The sequence below is a fragment of the Calypte anna genome, chromosome 7 (genome assembly GCF_003957555.1).
Source record: "Calypte anna isolate BGI_N300 chromosome 7, bCalAnn1_v1.p, whole genome shotgun sequence".
NCBI classification, from domain to species: domain Eukaryota; kingdom Metazoa; phylum Chordata; class Aves; order Apodiformes; family Trochilidae; genus Calypte; species Calypte anna.
The window spans coordinates 34,372,581-34,382,665 of NC_044253.1; the positions used below are offsets into that span (position 1 = coordinate 34,372,581).

The 10,085-nt window shown below is 36.4% G+C and overlaps 1 protein-coding gene across 1 annotated transcript; it reads left to right on the forward strand.

Moving 5' to 3' along the window:
- On the forward strand, positions 1-2,595 carry LOC103530433 (baculoviral IAP repeat-containing protein 5.1). The gene is made up of 4 exons (XM_008495997.2): positions 1-151; positions 1,178-1,287; positions 1,672-1,786; positions 2,449-2,595. The coding sequence occupies exons 1-4, from the start codon at positions 14-16 to the stop codon at positions 2,593-2,595; spliced, it is 510 nt and encodes a 169-aa protein (XP_008494219.1). The 5' UTR covers positions 1-13.
- Positions 2,596-10,085: the final 7,490 nt, after the last annotated feature.

Genomic DNA, 10,085 nt, shown 5'->3' on the forward strand with positions numbered 1-10,085 from the left:
GCAGGCTTTCGAGATGGAGCTGCTGTTGAAAGAACTTGGTTTGGCTTCCAAGCTCTTGAGTGATTTTAAGGATATGTATGAATATGAAAACCGTTTAAAAACCTTCAAAAATTGGCCCTTTAAAGAGAACTGCAAGTGCACTCCGGAGAACGTAAGTCTGAAAATGGTTATTTGATCATTCCTTATTTTTTATGTACAGTGCCTGAACGTGAAGTCCTGGTTTATGTGTATTTGTGATCATCTTCTCAGCCTGAAGAATATGAAAAGCTCCAACTTCCCTTTGTTCCCTCATCAGAAATACTGGAGTAGGATGACTGGCTTCTGCATGTTCAGTTCACTATACTAGCTACAGAAATGAGTAGTTACCTTTCTTGAGTTTTTTTGCTGGTTTTTTTTTTTTTCATTCGTGTCACATAAAAATTTTTTTTAATTCTTTCTTTATGTAGTCTTCCTGACTGCAAATTTTCATTCATGCAAAAGAATCCTTCATTAAAATAGTCAAGTACCTATCCAGCAGGACGGATGAAGCAGGATGATCACTCCTTAAAATCTACTTTTTTAGAAAAAGTAGTGGCTGTGATCCTACAGGCTTTGAGTTCAGCATTTAAAATAAAAAAATCTACCTGACTTCTGTTTTGGTACCCACATGAACCTTCCAGGTTGGATCTCAGATGGAGGAATTATCTGAGAAGGTGTTAAGTTTGACGACTGAAACTGACTTACTTAAATACTTGTGTTCTGACTAGATGTTATTTTGAAGTGACAGCAAAACACAGAAGTAAAAGATGTAGCATTTTATTCACATAGTTTATATTTAAAGCCTATTGCCATAGGGTTTTTTACGCTATGTTTTTTCTAAGAAAATATTTTTTAAAGTCCAGGCTGTGGCAGGACATGGTATCTACCAGCCACCAGAAACAGAGAGACTCCAGTAGCCTGCAGATAGCCCACTATGCTGAAATCTGTCACTACTGGTAGTCTATTCCTTGTTCCTTTACTAGTTGCTGATTTTACCTGCTTGCAACTCTCACAGTTAAACTTTATTTTTCAGCCTGGTCTGTGCTGACCTAGGCAGGAGGGTAGAGGCACTATATGCAAGCTCTCAGAAGCAGTTTGCTGATGTGAAGATGAATGGTGTGTTGGATGGGGCTCTAAACTTCTGAACTGTCCCCTGCAGATGGCAAAGGCAGGCTTTGTCCACTGCTCCAACACAGATGAACCAGATGTGGCAAAGTGTTTCTTTTGCCTGATAGAACTGGAGGGCTGGGAACCAAATGATGACCCATGGTAAGCACAAATCTAATGTTCTTGAATTATTCCTCCAAACTTCTGTGACAGCATCCCCTAGCTCAGCTCATAAAATTACCAATTTCTCTGTAGCAGTTCACAAAACTGAAACCTATTGGAAGCTTTTCTGACCAGCAACATTGAAAAAGTTCATCAGAATTCTTCATTTTGCCTCCAGAGAGAAGACTTCTGATTAAAAGTAGAAAATTTTTTTTTTTTCAACATTGCATACTCAGCCTAAATTTTTCCTGGTATCTTCCTGGCTCACAACTAGCCTTTATCCGAGATCCACCAAAACCCATTTCAGACCCATCTGTTCAGGTTTCTTCATCTCTTACAATAGTTTCAAATGGAATCTGTTCTTATTCTGGGTTTATGTTGCAGGGAGGAACACACCAAACGTCACAGCTGTGGCTTTTTAACCCTTACTAAGAAATTTGATGACCTGACAATGGAGGAGTACTACATGCTGGAGATGACACGGCTGAGAACCTTCCTTGTAAGTGTTGACTGAATAATCTTACTATAAGATCCAAAGCTAGAATGCAAACAAGAACTTTCACCTCCAAGATTTTCAACCATCAGCAAGGAGGGGTTGTGTAAGGATAGTGTGACTTATTCTGATGTCATGATTTAGAAGAAACCTGCACCTAAACACTTCTTAGTCATGATCGACTGCCTAACTTTTAAAGGAAAACCTGTTTTCTCTAGGCATGTTTTTCCAACAACTCATTACAGCAGAAAAAATGCCATGGGTTCAATAATCAATCAATCAATCCAGGAAGCTCTACAATGAGCAGCTTGATTTTTTTCCCAGGAGGGACAAAAAACAAATGCAAAAAGGTAAAATTTGACCAGATCATTGCTTCACATCTCCAGTTTTTGCATGTAAATTTACAGATTTACATGTAAATCAGTCTAATTATGCTTTCAAGCTTCCAAGCCCATTTAAAATGTGCAATTATTCATTTTTACTCATATGAAATACCTGCCAAATTGCTCTGTGCCACGTAGGCAGCAGTATTGCTGACCACAGCCAAAAGCAGCCTTGTTAGCTAGAACTGCTGGCATACCAGTGGGTTTTTAAGGATCTAAGTTTTGAATGTAGTTGAACAAGACAGTTAAATTGCTGAAATGAAAGTCTCAATTTTTTGCTTTAAGTGGAAAACTGGCAGAAGCATAATAAGCTCCTTTGAAGAAGAAGTCACTGCAACTAGGCAGCGTCTGGTGGATAACTTTGTCTCCAAGCACCAGTACACACCACAGCCACCAGTGCCTCCCCGTACTGATCCAGCTGCCCAACTCTGAAAGCTGCCAGTCAAAAAAATTCCAGAAGCGAAGTATAAACTGACTCCAAAAGTTTTCTTCCTTATGATACAAACACTTAAACTTTTATCTGAGTACAAATATAAAGCTGAACAAGTTGTTGTGTGCAAGTATAGAGAATTCCTTTCAAAGCCTCTCAGGAGCAGAGGCTCTAATTGTTTATACCAGCTCCTGTCTTTCACAATGTACCTTGTCAGTATGTCTAGGTGTGGACTGATAGTAGTCCTGCTAACCTGTGAATATATGGCAAATGTCTTAGCAAATACTTATTCTGTATTTTAGTACATGGACTTTTTTGGAATAAAGATTGTAACTGTAAGCACTTTTCTTGAAATAGAACAAAATGGATCTGTCTGTCTGTCTGGAGTAACTTCTATGCTTTCAGCACCTATACCTACATTCCTGCTCACCTTCAAACTACCTTCCTAGATCAGACAAAAGTCATAAAAAGAAATACTTCCCAAGACCCATTAACTGGCTTTTTTAAAAAATTCAGTGCATTCACGTTCAATGAACTAGTATTAAAGCTAGAAAGGCAATGAAAATGTTTTTATGAAACAAGTAAAATGCATTGCAACTCTTCCCTATCAGGACAGTGATAGATAATGTCATTCCTTTTGATCAGGCACTCGAGGTTCAGTAACAGAATGTTCCTGACTTCAGTGTTACTGTTTATTAGATGCTTTATCAGTTAACTGAGCCCTGATTCTATATATCTCATTTTACTGAATGCCACTTTAAAATGAAGTACTTTCTATTTATTTTTACTTCTGAAAGCCAGCACCCTTCATTTCTATTAGGCATGGCTTTAAAAAGCTATAATCTCAAAGTGTGTAATGAAGTAGTGCCCTCCCTCAATCTCTTTTTTCAAAGGCCCTCATTCCTCTGTTCATGTTCCAAGTGATTTTACTACGGAAGAACTAAAGCCCTCAACTTGCTGTCTTTTTTTTAAGTGCCCAAGGAATGCTTTATCTCTGCTGCTCACAGGTATCCTGCAATCTGGACAACCGAAGGAGCTACAGCTGCTCAGTTTCTTTCATGTCTCTCATTGTACATTTATGAGCATTTCCAACTACAAATCCATCCTTTTCCTCTCTCCATTCTTAAACCCAATTGTTACATAGAAAGGATTTCTCAGTCCTTGATGTTTACAATGAATATAACACAAATAATTAATCTCTTAGAAATACGTATGAGAAGTTCTGGGTCATTTGACTGGATATTGGTGATAAATTTTCATCATATAATTTAACAGTAAGAAAAGTGGTTCAATGGCCTCAGGTGAAGGGACAGAATTATCTGAACAATAGAAGTGGTTTTGGCAGGAAAGAAAGGTAACTTTTGAATATATTTGTATGTGTACGATGAGCACTTTAAATTTCAGGTGTTGGAAGAGGGGGAAGTATGATAAAAAAGGAGTTAATAGTGAGATTAAACATAAAGTACACACCTAAATGTGGAGTAAAATCAATCTGAAGAGCTTAGATTTTAAGGAAACTGTGATGAAGTTCAAAAACGACCAAGTCAGTCATATGTCAGGTGACTTAAAATTGGGAATAGAGCAGATCTCCTGCACTCCATTCTAGTTTCTCTACATGCCAATAACTGTTTGGTTTTTTTTAATCCAGGAATGCAGCATGCTACAAAACAGCTTGAAGGCCTATCTTCAAAGTACCATAAATTAAATGTATGGACTGAAAAGGGACAATGGTTGCCTTAAGTTTAGCAAGCTTCACTATCACCCTACCTGCTCCAGGTTTTGTTGCCTATTTTCCATCCAAATTTGGTTCGAATCATGACTTGCTATTCAGAAGCCACCTGACAAACTGGCAATAATCTACTACTACGCACCATTTGCTTAAATATTGACAGTCATATACATAAGAACATACCATGTAAAATGACAGCACTTTCTTTTCCCTGAATAAATATTTTCAATGTGTTAATTAGCTTATGAATGCAAGCAATCAGGAATGAAAACATACCAAGCTGTGGTACCAATTTCCATCCATCCTTCAGTTGTGTAAAATCCTTGCAGTTTGTGAAGCACAGCAAATCTTCCAGTTGACAGATTTCAACCCATGGTTTTGGAGGAATCCAGGTGAAGGGACTGTCCAAATGTATGCCTGCAATCAACAGCAATTTCTCCTCATTAATCTGTAATGAACAACACTGCTTTCAGGACTAAATAAATAACAGTTAATGGTTTTAGTACTTTTTCTAGGACATCGATGCATTTTTCTGAATGGTTGCATTAGTTGAAAAAACTTCTATTCAACTACTAAAAGCTTATTTCCAAATAATTTAGTATCTGGTTTTCTGTTCAATATTAATTTAAGGAATCAAAAAAAGAGGGAGGGACACCTTAAGTATAAAACAATAATCAAACTGAATTAAAAGAATAGTTGGGTTGATAATTACTGCCTGACACACCGTACAGCAAAGAGCCCAAGTCACAAGAATTCATTCTCCCACCAGTTGTATAGAAAAAGTTTCTTTTTCACAATAAAAGTTCAAGAAAAAGTCTGTTTCTTGAAGCCTCACAAAGTCACTACATGAAATGAAATATGACATCAAAGCAAGTGAACCATTTTTGTCTAACTGATACTTGGTAATTTCACACCCCACTTGAAGTAGATATTACTAAACAGAAATAGTTGAGTATGTTGCACTTGTATTATATTGAACCATTCTGTTTCTATGAATAAATTGCTTTCCAGAAAGTATCTGGCACATGTACATACACAAAGCTATTGCAAAATGCAATGCCTGAGATAATACACTTTGGAGAAATGACAGTAACATTTCTGGAGCAACATCACCAATTACAAATGGTGAATTATCACCTTGCTTGTAAAACTTCTGGTTGCTCTGAATTATCCATAGACATGATGAAAAGGTTAATAAACCACACGAGTGAATACTGGTATGTTGGCTCAAAGTTGGCTAAATCAGCAGGAAAAAAACCAAGACAGATGAGTGGACAGCAACAGGCCCATAGGAGAAGCATCTGTCTTCTTTCTCTTCAACTACAGCTTGCTTTTCAGAAACCTCCTTAGCCAGAAATTTGGAAGAAGACAAATACCTTAATAGCAGTTTCATCCTCCAAAATATTTCCTTCTGAGGCTAGCAGAACTTTTGAAGTCTTGTCTCCTATGTCTTTTAGCTCCCTAAAGTAAAAGATTTTTCACATATGAAAATTACAGCTCCATCAGACAATGTGGGGATTATATTCATGATATGAAACTTTCATAACAAAATCTCTTTTTTTCATATTAAACATGCCCTTAACTTTTTGAAAAATGTATCCACTTCCAGCATAAAAATAGACAAGCAAAGGGAGAAAGTAACAGATCCCTTTAATACTACCCAGCTCATGCTTTGACCCATGGAGGAAGAAGCCCCTTGCCATTTACAATCAATGCAAATCTAGCACATAATGAAAACATTTGTAAATCACAACCACTAATATCTAATTAAAATTTGTGAGGACAGCAAATCATATGCCAACATCCTGGTGGTAATAAAGAATGACAGTGTTGCAAGGTAAAGTATAAGACTTGAGAAGTGTCACTTCCAACACTGTGCCAGTCTTCCAGCAATGTAAAATAACCAAAACCAACACAATGCTGGCAGGGGACAAGGAATAAACACATTACAGAAATTCTTCCATGGCTTTAGTCAAGGAATCATTTAAAAATTAAAACAGAGTTGCACATTTCAAAATTCTCACCTTAGCAGACTTTTCAGGAACATAAGGTGGATTTCTCAGCTTAGTTGTAATACAAAAGCAGAAATTAGGAGTGTGTTTGATAGTGGAGTCTTCAATGCAAATGTAAACTCCCTGACTGCTTAAATGTCTATTTGAGCAAAAGTGGTTCTAGGATAGGCCTAAGTTCTTCTCTAGTATTCTCCAGTAGCATTTCAAAACAACATTAGAATTAGTAGGGCTTTCTTGCCATTTATATTACTGATTGACTGTTCCTTACAATACATACGTGTGTATTTACAGTGTGCAAACAATAAAAACATTAATCGAGCAATATGTAGAGGTAAGGTTAATGTTTCTTAAGAGTATTCAGCTGTCTGGAAAGAAATGAATCAGTGATTAATGTACCTTAAAATGGGTAATTCAATGCTACACACCACAGAAATAATTTTTGGCAACTAAGTCTGTAAGCATATGAGATTGTCAAAATTAAGGAAGAAGTAACAGAACAGACAATCCGTGTCTTCAACTTGTAGTCCAATCAGCCACTGAAAAATAGCTGGAGTTGTAGCTAATGTATTTCATAAATTTATTGCTGCTTGAGGGTAGGTAAAACTACGTGCAAGAAAGATACTACAGAGAATACCAGAATCATTAATGATCACAGCCTAGCAATCTGGTATTTATACTCTTGAAAAGCCAAATAGGAACATTACTTTTTAGAAATAAAATTATCCCTACATGAAAACAAAAACATGGCAAATCTCATAAAGCAATTAGGAGATACAAATTAAACTGAGTATTTTAATTATATTGTTCTAAGAAGTATCTTATAACCTGGGGTGAGGACTTCAATTACTATACTACTAATTTGATTCAAAATGAGGAAAAAAACAAATCTGTTTTCCTTAACTATGAGAGAATCTGATGCTTACTGGAGTTTCATTTTTTAGCTAATTGTGCCCCCTCCAGGTTCTTCTGTAATTTACACTTCTATTAGTCATTTGTTTAAGAGTGAAAGTTTCACAAGAGAAATACACCTCGTGTGGCTGCAGCCAAAGATTATAAATGGAATGCTACACAGGTTCCTTCCGTGTTCTGGATTACAAACTGGACAGGAAGTGACCACTCACCAGCTGAAAGGGGAAGGCTTTCTCCCTCCTTGTAGAATGATTGAGGAAAATGGGTTACCTGAAAAGGACCCTCGTCCAGCCTGCCCATGAAGGAAGAAAACTGTCACAGGTAAAATGCATTCAGATATTTCAGAAATGCATTTTTAGCCCATCAGGACTGCATGATAGCTGAGCAGACATGCAGAAAGTTCATGTGTTGGCTTTATGAAGATACAAGTATTTTGAATAATTTTATAAACACAGATAGGGACAAATCTGGTAATGCTGCAGGTCTAGAGATGGAAACAGGATTTGTAACCAGAACATCTGTCAGATGAGACAGTGTGGTCAGCAGTATAAGTAGGAGAAAATTTCACAGTAACAGCATTCACCAAGGGATTCAAAGTGTGCAGAAAGTATTGCTGAGCTCCCAGATTGGGTGGTCAGTTGCTTCTGAGAACCCAAAGGGAGACCCAAGGAATATTTGGCCAGGTAACTTTAAGAGTAAGATGATACCAGGTGATACGGCAATTGCAAAGTGTCAACTGAACACAGTACATTTCTATGTCTAAGCACATTCTAAACTAGCAAATATTTATGTAATTTGCTCATTATAACTTAGCTTGTTCTTATTTTAAATAGGAATTCAAGACATGAGAAAACCTCAGCCAAAGCCTACAGTGTGCATTTATTTCCCTAATTACTTCAAAGTTTCATTCATGTATTATTTCCAGCATATTCCATTTCAGACTTAGTGTGTAACAGACATGAAGTTCTTATGGCTGAATAATTAAAGAATGGTTCTCTAATAACAGCCAGATACACACAGCTTTCATGAACAATAAAATCCTTCTTTAGTAATGGTAATGCATGAGCAGTTGCTGTGTATGACTAAAATTATCCTTGAATGGCTCTCTAATTCTGCCCTTTAAAAAAATGTTGTTATAGAAGCTTGAGTTACATTTTATACAGTTCCGGGGGTCCTAATATAAAATTCATCCAGTAATAAACTCATAACTACAGGCATAATAAGTGTCATCAATTTGAGGTAGATTCTATCTCACATTTCAAAACTGAAAGCTATCATTATTTAGTTTCAAAATGCTAATCATCTTTCCATTAGTTCAAAGAGAATTTTGATCAAAGCTTTATAAAAGTGAAGTGTTAGGATGTACTGTAGAAGTGTGGAATTCATTAGCATTTGTCAAATGCTTAGCCTGAGTGATTGAATTATTAATACAGTAATTACTTTTAAAAGTTACATAAACATTCATAATCCTAGCATATAACCTCTAACTTCAATAAGTAGTTTTGCTTCCAGAAATATAATCAATGCCAATTTTTAAACCCAAATGAAACTATGTTGAGATTCTTTAGCTACTATGTTCTCCTTATCTTACCTGTTTCACTTTGCACTTTGTCACTTACCCAGTTGCCAAAGCTAAATCTTATCCACACAGCTATGCTTCCCAAACTTAGCCATATACTATGCAATTTCAGTGATGTGGGAAATTCTTTCTCCAGTAAAAGTAGTATTCATTCACCAGAGCTATGCAAAATTAGACTCCTCAGTGAGAACTTGGATGTTAACACTAGCAAAATTTTAAGATTACTACTAGCAAGTTTCTGCAGTAGCATACTGTAAAAAAAACCCTACAAACCAAAAGCCAAAAGTAGCAATGCACTAGCAGGTGTATTGAACAGATCCAAGAGATTCTTTGTTTATGGTCATAACAAACAGAAGCCCAAATGAAAATTCTAACTGCTTCTGCCAGGTGACACATCACTAGTGAGCTGTAGATGTTTCTAGATTTTAAAACAATTAACCAGGATCAGTTCCCACGCTCAATGTAATTTTTCACCTCCTGTGATATTGATAAACACCAATGAGCTCTGCCCAGATAAACATAATTCTAGTGACTGATGAGAGACACTTATGTGCATGGATTTAGAGGTCATGAGATCCACTTTTTCTTTTCTATGAGGAATTCTGAGATTTCAGAAGATTTCACTTAAGTGAAAGCATTCACTTTACTTTTCAAATAACAAGAACATTCAGAATTTTCAAAAATGTTCTAGCATAATGCATCCTTGAACAAAATCAAAGTATTTTATTTGGATGTAGCTTAAGATAATTACAAAAGGGAAATTTTAAAAGGGGAGGATTTCAGAATGAAGAAGAAATCCTTCTTTCCTGATTAGAATGCTCTTCAACTTGCATTGTTGTCACAATAGATTATTGTCACACTAACCACATTACAACAGGAAGATATGAATGCAGCTGCTAAGCTTTTAACTACAAATAGTACTTAGTAAATTCCAGCACTCCAAAGATGTAATCAGATCTCTGCTATCAAGTAAAACATTTATTATTTTTTTTAAAGTTCTTTGAGGACTGGACTGGGTACAAAGATGACTTTGTGGCACCCCATTCATAATGCCTACTGAAGAGGTCCACACACTAGCCCAAAACTCAAAACTCTCTTAGCTTCTGTCTAGGAATATGCAGGTGATACTGCTCCAGAAGGGATCCTAGGAATGACCCCTGTACAAAGTACTGATAGCTAGGGAATGAGGCCCAAAAGAAAGCAGACTCCACATTGTCAGTGCACATATATCTTTTCACATCTCATAACATTCCTAAAACTATC